The 18,898-nt window shown below is 50.2% G+C and overlaps 2 protein-coding genes across 3 annotated transcripts in view; one reads left to right on the plus strand and one right to left on the minus strand.

Annotated features, from left to right (window-relative positions):
• The window catches only part of LOC144722610 (uncharacterized), a 65,900-nt gene extending 51,153 nt beyond the window's left edge, over positions 1-14,747 (plus strand). Inside the window, exons 2-3 of one of the 2 annotated variants that reach the window (XR_013586072.1) lie at positions 3,943-4,032; positions 13,940-14,736. Coding sequence is in view for 1 of the 2 variants with exons in the window: in XM_078600846.1 (XP_078456972.1) it covers positions 9,037-10,416; positions 13,940-13,954 (1,395 nt within the window). In the remaining variant the exon portion in view is untranslated. Of the gene's footprint in view, positions 1-3,942; positions 4,033-8,700; positions 10,417-13,939 lie in introns of those variants that run through there. The other variant, XM_078600846.1, reaches the window with a different exon arrangement.
• Positions 1-18,898, minus strand: part of LOC144722609 (relaxin receptor 1-like) — a 320,166-nt gene that overhangs the window by 73,539 nt on the left and 227,729 nt on the right. The window contains exons 9-10 of the mRNA XM_078600845.1: positions 17,699-17,773; positions 3,875-3,946 (exon numbers count right to left, since the gene is read on the minus strand). Of these exons, the coding sequence (XP_078456971.1) occupies positions 3,875-3,946; positions 17,699-17,773 (147 nt within the window). The remainder of the gene's footprint in view (positions 1-3,874; positions 3,947-17,698; positions 17,774-18,898) is intronic.

The raw sequence follows: 18,898 nt of genomic DNA on the forward strand, positions 1-18,898 counted from the left end.
GAAGCCTCTAGCCACGCGGTCCGGGACCCAGCTTGTGGTCCGTGCCGGGATAACGAACCGTGTCTAGTTCTGCTGTAGTGTGGCTAGATGGGCATTCAATACCCAAGTGTAGGTTGTGTTATGTTATGTTGAATTACTGAAATAAATAGTGTTGCTCCAAAGACAACGTCTGCGACTCAGTTGGACTCACTACATACACATGTACAGTGAGGGAAAAAAGTATTTGATCCCCTGCGGATTTTGTACGTTTGCCCACTGACAAAGAAATGATCAGTCTATAATTTTAATGGTAGGTTTATTTGAACAGTGAGAGACATAATAACAACAACAAAATCCAGAAAAACGCATGTCAAAAATGTTAGAAATTGATTGGCATTTTAATGAGGGAAATAAGTATTTGACCCCTCTGCAAAACATGACTTAGTACTTGGTGGCAGAACCCTTGTTGGCAATCACAGAGATCAGACGTTTCTTGTAGTTGGCCACCAGGTTTGCACACATCTCAGGAGGGATTTTGTCCCACTCTTCTTTGCAGATCTTCTCCAAGGCATTAAGGTTTCGAGGCTGACGTTTGGCAACTTGAACCTTCAGCTCCCTCGGAGGGGGGGGGGGTTGGGGGGGGGGCCCCGTGAGGGGCTCGGGGTTCTTCGTGTTGCTAGTGATGAAGATCCACGTCGGGTAAAAGAAGCCTCTAGCCACGCGGTCCGGGACCCAGCTTGTGGTCCGTGCCGGGATAACGAACCGTGTCTAGTTCTGCTGTAGCGTGGCTAGATGGGCATTCAATACCCAAGTGTAGGTTGTGTTATGTTATGTTGAATTACTGAAATAAATAGTGTTGCTCCAAAGACAACGTCTGCGACTCAGTTGGACTCACTACATACACATGTACAGTGAGGGAAAAAAGTATTTGATCCCCTGCGGATTTTGTACGTTTGCCCACTGACAAAGAAATGATCAGTCTATAATTTTAATGGTAGGTTTATTTGAACAGTGAGAGACATAATAACAACAACAAAATCCAGAAAAACGCATGTCAAAAATGTTAGAAATTGATTGGCATTTTAATGAGGGAAATAAGTATTTGACCCCTCTGCAAAACATGACTTAGTACTTGGTGGCAAAACCCTTGTTGGCAATCACAGAGATCAGACGTTTCTTGTAGTTGGCCACCAGGTTTGCACACATCTCAGGAGGGATTTTGTCCCACTCTTCTTTGCAGATCTTCTCCAAGGCATTAAGGTTTCGAGGCTGACGTTTGGCAACTTGAACCTTCAGCTCCCTCCACAGAGTTTCTATGGGATTAAGGTCTGGAAACTGGCTAGGCCACTCAAGGACCTTAATGTGCTTCTTCTTGAGCCACTCCTTTGTTGCCTTGGCCGTGTGTTTTGGGTCATTGTCATGCTGGAATACCCATCCACGAGCCATTTCAATGCCCTGGCTGAGGGAAGGAGGAGGTTCTCACCCAAGATTTGACGGTACATGGCCCCGTCCATCGTCCCTTTGATGCGGTGAAGTTGTCCTGTCCCCTTAGCAGAAAAACACCCCCAAAGCATAATGTTTCCACCTCCATGTTTGACGGTGGGGATGGTGTTCTTGGGGTCATAGGCAGCATTCCTCCTCCTCCAAACACGGCGAGTTGAGTTGATGCCAAAGAGCTCCATTTTGGTCTCATCTGACCACAACACTTTCACCCAGTTGTCCTCTGAATCATTCAGATGTTCATTGGTAAACTTCAGACGGGCATGTATATGCGCTTTCTTGAGCAGGGAGACCTTGCGGGCGCTGCAGGATTTCAGTCCTTCACGTCGTAGTGTGTTACCAACTGTTTTCTTGGTGACTATGATCCCAGCTGCCTTGAGATCATTGACAAGATCCTCCTGTGTAGTTCTGAGCTGATTCCTCACCGTTCTCATGATCATTGCAATTCCACGAGGTGAGATCTTGCATGGAGCCCCAGGCCGAGGGAGATTGACAGTTATTTTGTGTTTCTTCCATTTGAGAATAATCGCACCAACTGTTGTCACCTTCTCACCAAGCTGCTTGACGATGGTCTTGTAGCCCATTTCAGCCTTGTGTAGATCTACAATCTTGTCCCTGACATCCTTGGAGAGCTCTTTGGTCTTGGCATGGTGGAGAGTTTGGAATCTGATTGATTGATTGCTTCTGTGAACAGGTGTTTATTATACAGGTAACAAGCTGAGATTAGGAGCACTCCCTTTAAGAGTGTGCTCCTAATCTCAGCTCGTTACCTGTATAAAAGACACCTGGGAGCCAGAAATCTTTCTGATTGAGAGGGGGTCAAATACTTATTTCCCTCATTAAAATGCCAATCAATTTATAACATTTTTTACATGCTTTTTCTGTAATTTTTTGTTGTTATTCTGTCTCTCACTGTTCAAATAAACCTACCATTAAAATTATAAACTGATCATTTCTTTGTCAGTGGGCAAACGTACAAAATCAGCAGGGGATCAAATACTTTTTTCCCTCACTGTATATATGTTCAACTTCTTTGGAACCGTACGTACCCAACCATGCTAATTGGAGGTGAAGAGTATCCACTCATATACTGGAACATCAGACTGATATATGCTCAGACACCAGGTTACGTTGTTGACAACATTGAGATAAGCAGCATAGCATGCTGTTTGCCTCATTTAAACCTAATTTTTAGCTGTTGGAGCCGCCGGCAGTTGCGAATGAATTACATTAACCATAAAAACCCAATTGCTTAAGAGGTTTACATAAGCCCACCAATGAAGCATGGAAACAGCGTTTTAGTCACCCATTACGTATTTTTGAAATGCAAGCATGCAGCTACAACCATTACAATTGTTCCATGACACAAAATCTAGTATTAGATATGACTTGAATATATTGAGTTTTAAGGTTGAGCAAATATTCGTATTATGGCATTTGATGTGCGGTGCATGTGGACTTTGCTGTTAGTAACTTATTGTCGAACCCACACTTGACTCACGGCAACAGCATAAACAGCAGATTGCATTTACAGATAACGTTAATTTAAGATCTAATTTAATGGCATGGCCATGTACAGTGTCAGTTGCATGTGTAACTGGATGGAACCTGTTCTAGTTCTCTCTAAGGTCAACTCAGTTTTAGGGGTGCCACGGTGGCGAGATGTTAACTACCTCGCTTGGTATGCAGGAGGTCGTGGTGTTCGAACCCGACCCTGACGCCTGTATATTTAGAGTTGGCATGTTCTCCCAGTGGTCGCGTTGATTTTTCTCTGGGTCCTCCGATTTTTAGAGTATTTGACTGCTATACATGTCCACATGATAAGCCACTTCGTTGAGCTATCATTTGTGGATAGGTCACTTCTGAAAGAGAGCTCTTACCTGGTAAAATTAAAATAGTTTAAAAGGACTAACAGGTTGGCATTGTGGCACATGCCTATAAACCAGCACTTTGAAGGCAAGGTCTTTGTGGATCACAGAGGTGAGTGAAACCTCCAAACCCGCTTGGCTGCAAGGTGACTAGCAGCTGCCAGTACCACCCAACAAGATGACTATCTCGAGGGGATTGTTTGGAAGCTTGAGTCTCATCTGCTTGTACATGTGGGATTTCCATGGTTTTATGTTTTTTAAAAAGAAAACGGCCAAACAATGCAATGCTAGAGTCTCCGGCAAAAGTCTTGAGACAGTGAAGCTTTTCTCGATAAATACATTATTATTACTAAATAACCTGGCATGGTACCTAAACATTAACACTGGGATGACAAAGGCGGCTGAGTATGGTGTAGGCCACACCACCCCATCATATTCTGGTGCTCACTAAACATCACTTGCCCCAACAGTGTGTATTCGCTAAATCTGGGAATTGGTGTGTGTCTGTGGGAGTTAGTGGAACTCACAATACAGTCAGTTGATCACAGCCCAAGAATGTAGAATTTCTCACCGACTGGATCTGGTTTCCTTCCAGGTCACTGCCATAGAAAGAGGTGAGAGAAGGGAAGACCAAATTAAAGTCACAGTCATCGACCGGGGAGCACGAACATGTCAGCACACATTGGTAAAGAGCACGATACGCATTGGACATTTGTATAATTTATGAAACTATAGTTTCCAGCCCTTTCATTATTCATAACAAACACACCAGTCTTACAGCGCAAGGTTATCATGAAGGGCTTATGTTCCTCAGATGGGTGTAGTCTGCCAGTGGGTGCGATGTTGCAATGTGGTTTAATCCAACTGAGTAAATTTGCTAATAATTTTGCAAGTAACTTTGAAACATTTTCTAAATTTGAATCGCGATGCCAGCACACATTGGTACACTTTTTTTAATAGCACCACCGGGTTTTTAAGAGCAGATGGCAGTATTTACGTTCAAGTTTATTTTGTTTACCAGATGCGGTTAATGCATCCATGGTACTAACCAGGGTGGCTGCTTGGTTTGAACTGCGAACCTCTGCCACAAGTGACAAACGCCCTGTTGTTCGTTCATGCCGCTGGCACGTCACATTTGTCAAAAGCAAGGCTGGATGAAGGCTTCCTCAAGCTGTTGGTCATGAGGAATATTGATGATACTTCCCCACACTGGTCAGTAGGGATATGTGAAAGGAGGGGGGAGGATGCTCAGGACTCGCTGGCAGGAGGTCACGGGGCAGACCCAGATGCCACAGGTCGACTGACTGAGACGACTGGCTGATGCACCACCTGTGCCCCCTAATGTGCCAACTTGTGCTTTAGCCACCCGGTGCTCCGCTCGTTGATGCGAGCATCGCTCCTCCACCCTCCATTGTTGTTGGAGGGCGACTGCCTCCAACTGGCCAGTAGCGTCGTTCACGAGCCTCCTCCACAGACGCCGATCTTGACAGGGCTGGTACCAGTCATCGGCAAGTCCACTTAGCTCCACATCCTCCTATACCACATCACTCCATCTCTTCTCTAGGCCATGCCGCACCCGTTCAGCCTCCTTGATCCGGCCGAACAAAAACTGTTTAGGCATGCGGTGGCTGGGCATGCGGACTACATGGCCCAGCCAATGCAGCCTTGCCTGCCGGAGGAACTCACCAATGGGACTTTGTCCAGATTTTTCAAGGATTTGTGAGCTCCTCACACAATCCAGCCTGGTTAAACCCAGGATGGATCGAAGGCAGTAGGTTCCACACAGTGTGACTCAACCGATGAAAAGATAATGCCGCTCGACTGATTCGGAGTGAGACCTCTGCTGTTAAACCGGAGCTGGTCATGAGCACACTGCCCAGGTATGGGAAACTCTCCACTCTCTCCACAACTGCCCTATCACCAATTGAGAATTGTGGGGGTGGAGTGTCCGATGGTACAAAATACCCAGGCAGGTGCTTAGTTTTGTTGGGGCTGATGGCAAGTCTCCACCTCTTATTGGAAAGCTCCAGGTTTAGCAGCAGCGCCTCCAACTCCTCCTCTGAGTCAGCAGCAATTACCAGATCATCGGCATACATAATATAGTTGAGCAATTGGGAGCCATCCCTTGACCACACCCGGGCATCGATCAGCCTCCCATTGTATCTAATCTAAGATGGAATTTCCTCCGGTACAGCTATTGAAGGCTTCACAAACTATGTAGTCGAAATAGATGTTAAATAATGTGGGAGCTAGACGACATCCCTGTCGCACCCCAAGGTGTATAGGGAATAGCTCCGACTCTCGGCCATGTAGTTTTACCTGGGCTCGCTCACCATCATGAAGGTCCTTCATGATCGTGAGCAGAGGGCCAGGGACTCCGAAAGCACGAAGAATAACTCAGAGCCCAGGCCTACTGATGGTATCCTAGGTCTTGACCAGGTCAATAAAGCAGAGATGTTAGTCTTGTTGGAATTCCTTACACCTCTGCTGTAGCAGACGGACAGAAAATATGCCATCTGTGCAGGACCGCCCTTTCCTGAAACCGCATTGGAGCCCCGCAAGCCTCTCCTCAGCGTGCCTAGCAAGGTGATGTTGAATAATCCTTGCCAGGACATTTCTCGGCACACTGAGGAGTGAGATGCCCCTGTAGTTGTTACAGTCTGTGCGGTCCCCCTTCTTAAAGAGGGGGACTACTAGGGCATCCTTACAATCCTGCGGAACCCGTCCAGTGGTCCAGATTGTTGTTATGATGTCATGTAGGGCAGTCTGTGTATAAACGCCACCCTCCCTCAGTATTTTGCTTGGGAGATCATCTCTGCCCGGTGCCTTTCCTGGTCTCAGGCTCTGGATCGCCTTCAGTACTTCCTCAACAAATGACACCTCAGCCAGCCACTCACAGGGGGTGACTTCTTCTTCCAATATTTGAGGCACCGCAGCCTCGGCAGGTTCATCTACACTTTGTCCATGTTGTTTTCCAGGCTGAGGGATTTTTAGCCAATCTGCAAAACTGTTCCTGGGGTTTGGAGTTTTCGTGACTTCAGCAATTGTTTCTTGCTGTGGTTGTCCCACCTGATGACGGACGCTTGTGTTGCACCCGAAATGTCGTGATTTAATTCATTTTATTGTATAACTACGTGACGTTACCGAAAGAACCAAAGGGTCAGAGATTGGATCACCATTCTTTCCCCTAATGATGGTAATAGGTGTGGTGCTGCAGGTTACTTTTTATGGAATTAAAGAGCGATTTGTGATCGTGGGCCATTGAGGCAGACTCCAACCCGCGACCACCACCCATCCTTGCAGTGCCTCACGGCTCTCCGAACCTCCGAGTGAAGGCTGCGGTAAGCCTCCTCATTCTCCGACGTGGGATGCTGTATCCGATGAGAGTGGGCCTGCAGCTTTTTTTTAGCCAGCTTGAACACCTCCTCTGTCAGCCAGGGTCTCTGAGGAGGTCTGGACCGTGTACCCAAAGCAGCCATTGCGGCTGCATGAGCCACAGTCTTAAATCTCGCCCATTTCCCCTCGACATCAGGAGTGGGGGACGATGCCAACCCCAGTCGCAAGCGATGATGAAATCCTCGCTTGCAACTTTCATCAGCTGACTGAGACCATGCCACTAAGGGTTTGCATGGGGTTCTGGGTGTACACCCACAACCGGAGTGGAACGAATGGCAGGCGCATCTTACAGATGATAAGTCGATGGTCAGTGGGCAGATCAGCTCCATGATAGGTCCTGGTGTCAAGGACATGGGCCCACATCTGCTGTTCCATCACTATGTAGTCCAGCAGATGTTCTTGCTTGTGTAATGAGAGCCATGTATGACTCACGTGGCGATCGGCTTGCCGGTCCCGCTTTGTAGCCAATGAGGGGAAAGCCCGGGAGCATGATCTCGGCGTGATCACGGCATGTTAGCTAAGGTGATTGGCTTGGCCGATCTTGGCCTCAGCTAATGGGAAGCCGGATCAGAGGCGTGGTCCCGGGAGTTGACGGGGAGTGATCTGGAGTGTTCGACGCGGACTACTGGAGATTGGCTTAGGGGTACCACGTGACCGAGGGGTTAAGAGGGGGGAGAGACGGAGGAGTCGGGAGCAGACCTGGGAACGAAAGAGCAGGAGCCACGCGCGTACGGGGCTCTGGGTGCCACGTGAGCGGTGCGACTTTGCTGGCTGTCTGCCCGCTTCCCGTTGCCTGCCAGCAACGGGGAGTGTGTGTAAACTGTGGAAGTGGAAAAATAAAGGACTGATTCCAGAAGCCGTCTCGAGAAGGTTTATTACATTGGTGTCAGAAGTTCTTCTGGGACCGTTTGGACGATCTTCAAGATGTCCAAGCACCTCAGAAAGAAGAACCCACCCGAGCTTCCATCGGAGGAAGATGTCGAGACGGACGAAGATGATCTGTTGGGGGCTACAGCTCCTCTGCCACCGGCTGCTGCTACTCTCCTCGACGCCTCTCAACGCCGACAGGGTGAAGATACGACCACCTCAGGGGCGAAGGACGGATGGCGGCTGATGGCGGAGCAGATCGAGTCATTACGCGCAATTCTGCTGAGTTTGGTGACAGCGGTGGCATCCTCACCAGCCGTGGGTCGCCAGATAGCAGGCCAGCTTAACGCCGCAGATCGAGATCCTGCCCAGGAATCTGCGTCCGCCACTGCTCCTGTCACGCGGGAAGAGGCCGACATCTTGGGCGGGGCGGCAGCACCGGAGCCGTTGGGCGCCATTTTGTGCGAAGCTGCCACCACGCGGCCGCCGGACGCCATTTTGACTGCGACAGGTGGAACGCGGGAAACGAAATCGGAGACGCCCGCGGCGTCTGCCTGCCACCGTGGACATCGCCTTCCACAGATTAAGGAATTTATCGCCGGGGGCGATTGGAGTGCTTTAACGTGGCGCTTCGAGTCGGCCTTCAGATCCGTGCGATGGACGGAGGCGGAGGCGCTGGAAGCGCTACCTACACTGCTCGACGATGTTTCTCTGGGGGTCTTCCGCTCTATCCCGGCGTCCAAGAAGAAGACGCTTCGTGATGCTTTCGCAGAGATGGCGGAGTTCTACGACCCGTCAACAGCAACCACGAGAAAATGTATGTCATGTCGCCGAGGATCGGAGGAGTCGCCTTTGGCTTATCGGGGGGCGTTGATGGCGCTGGCCATGGCTGCTTACCCCGACGCGACGGCCGATCATCTGGATCCTCTCATCCTTTCCCGTATGCTGGAGCTGTCCCAGGAGCTCAACATTTCGCTGCCGGTATGCGGCCACGAACCGCTCACATCGCGATGGGTGGCGCGCTGCCTGGACGCTAAGTTTAACATCAAGCGCTGGGACCAGATGGCGGCGTGGTCGGGGAAACCCGAGATCGACGGGGAGTGATCTGGAGTGTTCGACGCGGACTACTGGAGATTGGCTTAGGGGTACCACGTGACCGAGGGGTTAAGAGGGGGGAGAGACGGAGGAGTCGGGAGCAGACCTGGGAACGAAAGAGCAGGAGCCACGCGCGTACGGGGCTCTGGGTGCCACGTGAGCGGTGCGACTTTGCTGGCTGTCTGCCCGCTTCCCGTTGCCTGCCAGCAACGGGGAGTGTGTGTAAACTGTGGAAGTGGAAAAATAAAGGACTGATTCCAGAAGCCGTCTCGAGAAGGTTTATTACATTGGTGTCAGAAGTTCTTCTGGGACCGTTTGGACGATCTTCAAGATGTCCAAGCACCTCAGAAAGAAGAACCCACCCGAGCTTCCATCGGAGGAAGATGTCGAGACGGACGAAGATGATCTGTTGGGGGCTACAGCTCCTCTGCCACCGGCTGCTGCTACTCTCCTCGACGCCTCTCAACGCCGACAGGGTGAAGATACGACCACCTCAGGGGCGAAGGACGGATGGCGGCTGATGGCGGAGCAGATCGAGTCATTACGCGCAATTCTGCTGAGTTTGGTGACAGCGGTGGCATCCTCACCAGCCGTGGGTCGCCAGATAGCAGGCCAGCTTAACGCCGCAGATCGAGATCCTGCCCAGGAATCTGCGTCCGCCACTGCTCCTGTCACGCGGGAAGAGGCCGACATCTTGGGCGGGGCGGCAGCACCGGAGCCGTTGGGCGCCATTTTGTGCGAAGCTGCCACCACGCGGCCGCCGGACGCCATTTTGACTGCGACAGGTGGAACGCGGGAAACGAAATCGGAGACGCCCGCGGCGTCTGCCTGCCACCGCGGACATCGCCTTCCACAGATTAAGGAATTTATCGCCGGGGGCGATTGGAGTGCTTTAACGTGGCGCTTCGAGTCGGCCTTCAGATCCGTGCAATGGACGGAGGCGGAGGCGCTGGAAGCGCTACCTACACTGCTCGACGATGTTTCTCTGGGGGTCTTCCGCTCTATCCCGGCGTCCAAGAAGAAGACGCTTCGTGATGCTTTCGCAGAGATGGCGGAGTTCTACGACCCGTCAACAGCAACCACGAGAAAATGTATGTCATGTCGCCGAGGATCGGAGGAGTCGCCTTTGGCTTATCGGGGGGCGTTGATGGCGCTGGCCATGGCTGCTTACCCCGACGCGACGGCCGATCATCTGGATCCTCTCATCCTTTCCCGTATGCTGGAGCTGTCCCAGGAGCTCAACATTTCGCTGCCGGTATGCGGCCACGAACCGCTCACATCGCGATGGGTGGCGCGCTGCCTGGACGCTAAGTTTAACATCAAGCGCTGGGACCAGATGGCGGCGTGGTCGGGGAAACCCGAGATCGACGGCCCACCCTTGGGGTGGTCTCCACGACGGGTCGTCCACTGCTCCGACGACTCCGGCGACGACGAGGTGCTGGCTGCTGCTGTTCAGCACGGGATTCTGAGACGGCGGCTGCGCGACCAGCGTGGTGACTACGCGAGCCGTCCACGTGCGGGGGCCGAGTCGACCGACCGCCGGCCGACGACGGCCACGTGTTTCAAGTGCGGCCGACGAGGCCATTTCGCCCGCGACTGCCGCTGCCAACCTCTGCCTTCGCCACTTCCGCCGAGGGGGCCTCCATCTCCTCCACCGGACGCGGAGCCGCGACACCCTCGGGCGAGTCGGCACAAATCGGACACCCGGCAGGTCGTCATTCATCCACTCGCACTCATAGTTGCACTTCTGATGATAATTGTCATTCTTCTGCATCATTTCCACGCTCTACTACACAATGGAAAAAATTGGCTCGTAGGGTTGTGGCTGCGGCATCGTGCTCATCGACGGTACGGGGTACCATCGAGGGCGCCGACGTCTGTATTTTGGTGGACACTGGCGCATCTGCCACCATCATTTCCGATGTTATTTTTCATCTTTTGTCTATTCCAACGTCGCGAATACGTCGGGTTAATGACGCGTGTGTAGCTGCAAATGGGGGTAGCATGGGTATCTGCGGTCAGGTCGATGTGTGTATCGCTATCGGGAATATTACCGCTAAGGGATCCGTGTTGATCTCGCGCTCGCTAGCAGTCCCATGCTTGCTAGGCACAGATTTCTTGCGCCGAATGCCAGGATTGTTTGGAAATGCCGGGGGGTCGTAGGATGTCGTTCCTGCCTTCCCTGCTGGCCAGTTCGCTTCCGGGTAAGGCAGTTACCGCCATGGTCGCTGCTACGGTAGAAGTCCCATCGGGCGCACAAATGCTCATTCCGCTGCGTTACTGGAAACCCCTTCATGTTAAAAAGGGTGCAATGGGCGTGCTATTATCCCCGTCTAATTCGGTGGCTAAATCCTTTTCCTTGGCGGCAGCCCAAACGATCGTACGGCCAGGTCAGGCACCGTTCATACAGGTGTTGAATGGGGGGCCAGACCGGGTTGTTGTCCCGGCGGGATCGGTGTTGGCTCACGCCACTACCGATTTCGCCACTTTTGACGAAAAACCGCACGCCCGAATACCCGCAGGTGGACCTCCACGCGATTGTTCACAGGAACGGTGGATCGCGGACTTGTGCGGGGAGAATTCATCCTTGTCGAACGAGCAAAGAACTGCTTTGCATTCATTATTGTTACGGTACGCTGATGTTTTCAGCAAAAATGATTTGGATCTCGGCCGCACGTCACTTTTGTAAACACCATATTGACACCGGTGCGACACCTCCCATCTGTATGCATCCGCATCGCATGAGCCCGGCAGAAAGGGAACATGTGCGCGGCGCAGTGGACGAGATGTTGGCGGCGGATATTATTTCGCCGTCCAACAGCCCTTGGGGTGCGCCCGTGGTTCTGGTTAAGAAAGAGGATGGTGGGACAAGGTTTTGGGTAGATTTCCGCCGGTTAAATAAGATTTCCGTGGCAGACGCGTACCCTTTACCAAGGATGGATGACTCATTGGACGCTTTATCGGGTGCTAAATTCTTTTCCACCCTCGATCTGTCCTCGGGCTTTTGGCAGCTTCCCCTCGATGATGCGTCAAAACCCAAGACGGCATTTCACACGCCACAAGGTCTCTTTGAGTTTAATCGGTTGCCTATGGGCTTGAATGCGGCTCCGGCGACATTTCAACGACTCATGGAATTGGTACTGGCTGGATTACAGTGGGAAACATGCCTCATATATTTAGACGATATCATCGTTTTTAGCCGCACGTTCGAGGAACACCTCCAACGCCTGGAGACGGTCTTTCAAAGGATGCGGTCGGCTGATCTAAAGTTTAAACCTAAGAAATGCCACCTTTTGCAACACTCCGTCCGTTACTTGGGTCATATCGTCAGTTCGGATGGCGTGTCCACTGACCCTCAGAAAACGCAATGTGTCCGAGAGTGGCCCACACCCACTTCGGTGGGCGATGTTCGGGAGTTTATTGGGTTCGCATCCTATTATCGCCGCTTCGTTAATAACTTTGCAACATTGGCTAAACCATTGCATGTTCTGACGGGCAAAAATCAAAGGTTTAAATGGGGCCTGGAGGAGGAAAGCTCTTTTCACTCGCTTCGGGATCACCTCGCCACGGTGCCTACGCTCGATTACCCAGACTTTTCCCAGCCGTTCATCCTTGACACGGATGCTAGCGATATTGGCACCGGGGCTGTTTTATCACAACGTAAAGACGGAGTTGAGCGAGTGGTTGCGTACGGCAGTAGGGTTCTGTCCCCTGCAGAAACACGATATTGCGTAACGAGGCGGGAATTTTTGCCAATTGTGCATTTTGTACCACCCGTTCCCCCGTGCACTTGTCTGACGGGTATGCACCGCTGCGCCCTGTCCGGTTATGGGGGCGATAGCGAACGAGCACAACCAAGAGGTGTCAGTGGACACTGATGATACCCTACAGCTGCCGCACTCGGTCTGGCTACGCGAGCAGGAGGCCGATACCTCGCTGGCTCCGCTGCGGAAATTGATCGGGAAACAAAAAGCTCAGTTGACGGGATGGAAGTGGCGGATGTTCCGAGGCCAGGCGGGACTATTGATGTGTACCGACGGGTTGCCTGACCGACCACGCTTGGTTGTGCCTACTTCCCTTCGCTATGACCTGCTTCGCGCTCTGCACGCTGACAAATTGATGCACCTCGGCGTGCAGAAGACTTTGGCCGCGATGCAAAAAGATTTCTTCTGGCCCGGCATGACGGCAGACGTTAATGACTTTGTCCGCTCATGCCATGATTGTGCGAAGAGGAAACCGCCTCGGAAACAGTATGTGCCGCCATAACGTTCCATTGAGGTGTCCCGCATCAACAAATTGGTTGCTCTGGACATTCTCGGCCCGTTCCCTCCATCGGCTAGGGGCAATAAATACCTTCTGGTCGGAGTAGAATATTTTTCTCGATGGCCAATGGCCTGGCATCTGCCCGACCAAACGGCCGCGTCCATCACCGATGCTTTCTTGAACGGGTACGTCATGGATAAGGGGGCACCCGAGAGGTTGCTCACAGATCAGGGACGTAACTTCTCCTCCAAATTGCTCAAGGAGGTTTGCGAGGCGCTGGGCACAAAGAAGATCCGCACTTCCCCGTATCATCCGCAAACTGATGGCATGGTGGAACGATTCAACCGCACCCTCTCGGCTATGCTTTGTCACACGGTGAGTGAAAAGCAAACCGATTGGGACTTGCACATACCGGGCGTCTTAGCGGCATATCGCATGGTTCCACATGTGTCCACGGGATATTCACCATTTTTTCTGATGTATGGCCGTGAGAACGTACCACCCATTGATGTGCAATTGGGTACGCCGAGTAAACAACCGTCCCGTTCCTTGCCTGATCACGTACGGGACTCGCTTGAACGGGTTACAGAGGCGCGAGAGGCCGCCTGATGTGCGACGGCCCGTGCGCAGGCAAGGAACGAGAGGTATGCGCGTCGATCACGTACTCACATGCCCTGGTCGGTGGGCGACCTGGCATGGCGCCACTGCCCTCAGGTGCCGGTGGGCACATCCCCTAAACTGCACAGGCCTTGGCGGGGGCCTGTGACGTTGGTGGACATTCGAAACCCACAGTGTTCGCGTCCAGTACGGAAAACGTCGGTGGTACGTCCATTCGTCGCGACTTAAACCCTACGTTAGTACGCGTGTTGATCCCTCATCTCCACTTGTTGACCTGCCGGGATCTGCTGTGCCGAATATGCCGCTTGCCTCGCCCGTTGATCCCCAGTGGGACTGTGTTGTGCCTCCTGCAGATGAACAGGTTTTGAGGGCTGATGAAGCCCCCACTGTCCCCCCTCCAACGGGACCTGCCCTGGACACGACCGAAAACAAACAATCTTCTTCTTCACGCCTACCACCTCCTGTCGAACCGGCGGCAAGGCGACCGTGCGCAGGAAGCGGAGAGGGTCCCGCGTCGCGTAAGCGATCTAAATCTCTCCCGTTTAGTTAGCATCTGATTGTCTTGCTGTCCCTTCCCTGTCGTTACCGCGCTGCAGGGGCGCCCTAATGTATGTCGGATTGTTCATGGGTGATTCTGTTTTTAAGTGTTGTTCGGCGCATTGACGCCATTTCACCCTTTATTGTTAAATGCGCCTTGGTGCCCTAATAAGCAATTTTATGGAATCAGCTAATCACCCTTTTCCCAGCCGAGACGGCTGATTTTTTTCACCGGGGGGGGGGGGGGGTGATGTAATGAGAGCCATGTATGACTCACGTGGCGATCGGCTTGCCGGTCCCGCTTTGTAGCCAATGAGGGGAGAGCCCGGGAGCATGATCTCGGCGTGATCACGGCATGTTAGCTAAGGTGATTGGCTTGGCCGATCTTGGCCTCAGCTAATGGGAAGCCGGATCAGAGGCGTGGTCCCGGGAGTTGACGGGGAGTGATCTGGAGTGTTCGACGCAGACTACTGGAGATTGGCTTAGGGGTACCACGTGACCGAGGGGTTAAGAGGGGGGAGAGACGGAGGAGTCGGGAGCAGACCTGGGAACGAAGGAGCAGGAGCCACGCGCGTACGGGTGCCACATGAGCGGTGCGACTTTGCTGGCTGTCTGCCCGCTTCCCGTTGCCTGCCAGCAACGGGGAGTGTGTGTAAACTGTGGAAGTGGAAAAATAAAGGACTGATTCCAGAAGCCGTCTCGAGAAGGTTTATTACACTTGGACCTGGCATGCATCCATGATGTTGTGTGGATGTGTCGATGCCAGAACAGTGTGTTGGTAAGTACAAGCCCATGGGCTGCACAAAAATCTAGCATCCTCCTGCCGTTATTAAAGAACTGATCTGGCCCATGCCTTCCAATCACTCCAAACCAGGTGCCAACATCATGACCAACTCAGGCATTGAAGTCACCCAACAAGATGACTCTATCCCGAGGGGCCACATTAGCTAGCACCTGTGACAGGAGGTCATAGAAGGCATCTGACTGATCGGCCTTGCCTGCATTCCTCCACGGATGTTCGTCTTCGGTGGGGGCATAAGTAACCACGACCACTACTCTGGTTGATGGGAAGGCGAGCTCAAAGTAGCCTGGGGATTACAGCTTCCCATACCTCACCGCCACGCTCCCACACCCCCTTCATTCTTTTGTTCAGAAGAAGAGCCACTCCCTGCTGTTTGACAGTCTCCTGCCCCGAGAAGAGAACTGTCCACCCCTCATGGTGGCAGGAGCCAGAGCCGGTCCACCGGACCTCCTGAATACCACAGAGATTCAGGCGGTACCGGTCCAGCTTCCAACAGAGGAGTGGCAGCCTCTCCTTAGCAGTGAGCATTCGAACATTTTTCGTGGCTATACGTAGTGGTTTTTTGTTGTTTCTGGAGGAGCCCCGAGAGTAAGGATTCCGTCTCGACGTACACACACACACGAAACATCAACTCACATGCACACATGAACTTAGACACACATTATTGTAAAAATTACTAACTTACTTGTCAAACATTAGTTGTCTACACACACACACCACGCACACACATTGACTAACACACACACACATCGACTGACACACACACACATCGAATATCACACACACAAGGACTTGCACACACGCCCATCGACTTATACACACACACAGATGTACACACACACACATCGACGCACACACAAACACATCGACTTACATACACACACATCAACTGACACGCACATATATCGACTGACGCACACACACATCGACTTATACACACACACGGACGTACACACACACATCGACTCACACAGACACATGGACCCACGCACACACATGGACTTACACACACATATCAACTAACACACAACCATGGACTCACACAAACGCATATCGATGTACATACACACACACATGTCGACTTACAAACGCACATGGACTCACGCAGACACACATTTCGGCTGTTGCCATGGAGTTTTAGATACTGTGCCACAAGAATCCATTCAGACCTAGTTTAAAGCTTGCTCTAATCTAGCATTACTGTAATGGACGCTGCATGGCACCGGGAAATAACAATAAAAACCAATCGGGCACCTAGTGATGTGATTACAGATGGTCGCTGTCCACCCTGTGGTGGCAAGAGAAATTCAAATCTAATTGGGCTCCAATTACAAGTGCTGCATTGCCACATGCTGCCACCAGTGCCACACGATTGCATAAGGGTATCTTCCCACATACGGCTTAATCATAGAGAATATATAAGTCTAGCTAAAAATGCATCTAAAGAGCAATTCAATTGCAGGGTTAACTCACTCAACGGAACATTGGGCTCCTATTTTGGTGGCTCCTTTCTCGTATTAATTTAAGCCCCCAAGTCAACGGTAAGAATCGTGCATTATAACGTCTGGGAATGGTCACTCCCAAGCAAAGTTGCTCCATCGCTTTTCACGAAATGTTCTACTTCAGTTCATGTGCAGGAGAAATGATGCCTATGCTCCCAAGACCGCAATTTTAACTCGGCCTTCTTATTCTCCGATACCCTGAATCAAAATCTTATATTTTACTTAACCGCAGTGAGATTATTTATGCTCTCATCTCAATCAAGCTTTGAGAAAATATCCTCGAGTGTTTCCGTGAATAGGCTTCCTGAGAGTGTATATCCTTGCCTGAATGTTCTGCTAATTTGTAATTTTACGCAATCTCAATGTAGCTGCCACATTTTAAAACAAGTTTTGATATAAAAAATGTACACCCAGGTTTGTGAAAGCTTTAATCACTGCATATTTTTCCAATGAATTGTGTGCATTATCACAGCAGACAATGGTTAGGTATAATGGCCTTTGAAAATTTAATAGTTCTTTTCGATAATCGGACTGACAGCATGCATGTTTTAATATAAGACCCATTTCTAAAAGCACCTAGCTCTCATGGTTGATTAGTCTCTAAATCGTCCTTTATTTAGTTCCCTATAATCTTTGTGAATAGTTTATATTGGTGTGATAGGAGGCTAAAGGATCTGTATTTTTTAAATCAATTGTGATTCTCTCTCTCTCTTAGAATAGAAGAATGATTGAGGCCTAATTCCACGACCGAGGCATTTCACTCACGTATAAACATTTAATAATGCAACCAGTGGAAGTATGAAGAATCTCAGATTCGTCGAAAACAATCGTAATAACAATGAGTGGTATTGAGCAAACGATTGAATAGCAACAAGTCTGTAATATTGACCTTAACATAAATTTGCAACAAACGAACGTCACGTGCAACAGGTTTTCTGAAAAGAGGCAAATAATTGTCTTAAGCACGCAGCTCTAAGAAATATAGCTTTTATGTCCAGGGCAAATGCAATTACAGCACAAAATAAAGAGGCAAAGCGTGAACATGATGGAGTGCTTTTGCAAAAAAATGTGATGAAAACCAACATACACCAATGTGCCAGAGGATTTTTTTTCTAGTTAAGTCACTGCATATGCACCGCTAGGAAATATTAATCAGAAATATGGAACGTGGTACAAAAGCTAAAAAGTATAAATATAACATTTAAACGTAACACTTCCAGTGATCTCAGCCCAAAGGTTCCCCTTCATGTGCATTTAGTGGCGGTACTCACAACCAGTTCAGCTGTGGCATTCCTTTACAGATGGATTTCCTGGGTAATTCATGAAGTGTATTGTTCAGCAACACCCTGTAAACACACAATTTTAACATAAATATGGGGGGACATTATGTTGGACAATATTTACGCGGCTTCAGTGTGCATCTGTTCAAAAAAAACTAAACAAATTGAATGATTCACTACAGCTGAATAACAAGTCAACATTTCATCACAGATAACATCCAATGACAGATGCTATCGCATGCTCAAATATCTCTATAAGGAATTCAACGTGGCAGCAGTCTTCGTCTTCTCTGGGTATGGATGGCCCTGAGCCATCAGTGGAAATTCAATATCCTCATGGTGGGGATCCAGTTTCTGAAAACAATGACCACTGTTGACTATCAACAATGTGGTACCTATTTTATTGATCCCAAAGGGTGGGGGGGGGGGTAAGAGGATATGTCAACACTGACTGGGATTTTAACTCGAAATATTCCAATGTGGGTCATGCCGAGGAAGATTGCACGTGGGGTGTCCTCGGAACAAAACGAGACCACCCTTCTCATCAACTGGTTTCACCGAGACATGAGAACCTGTCCCACGCTCGGCGAATTAGCCCAATGCAATCATTTGCAGAGGTACACTGCGGATGATGTTTTTTTTGCACCGATTGCCCTTTTATACCGTTGTCTTTCATTCTCGGGAATTGGTTTGAATGCCACATTTTGGAAGGTGGATTTTTTTTGCCAAACGATGAATATTCAAGGTGAGACTGAGATGGAAAATACGAGCTCTTTATTCCGACACGCGGGGGTTGCTGCCTTTCATATTCGTGACAGGGGCATGAGCCCTTGGAGCTACATAAGCAACTATAAGAGTGCTTTGTTTCAGCAGACATGCTCGTACATTCACAGCAAAAGAAATACGATTCCTCCAGTGTCAGGACTATAACTAAACCAGGTGGGGCTTAGATTATTCAGATGGGCCAAGCTGGTAGACATAACGTTTTACCGAATTATAAAGGTCGAACTTTTAAACGATGTTCTTTGCTACTGTGCTATCAATAAACAGAGTTAATATATAGTGGTAGGCTTATTATGGGTATTTTGTCTCTCCCAGCATACATATGCTATAAACACCATCTATAAACTATTTTTACTGCAATACTGCAGTCGTATATTTCAGCAAATGTTGCTTTGGGACTTTTAGTAA

Source organism: Lampetra planeri, chromosome 15, assembly GCF_965212315.1.
Source record: "Lampetra planeri chromosome 15, kcLamPlan1.2.h2, whole genome shotgun sequence".
Lineage (NCBI taxonomy): Eukaryota > Metazoa > Chordata > Hyperoartia > Petromyzontiformes > Petromyzontidae > Lampetra > Lampetra planeri.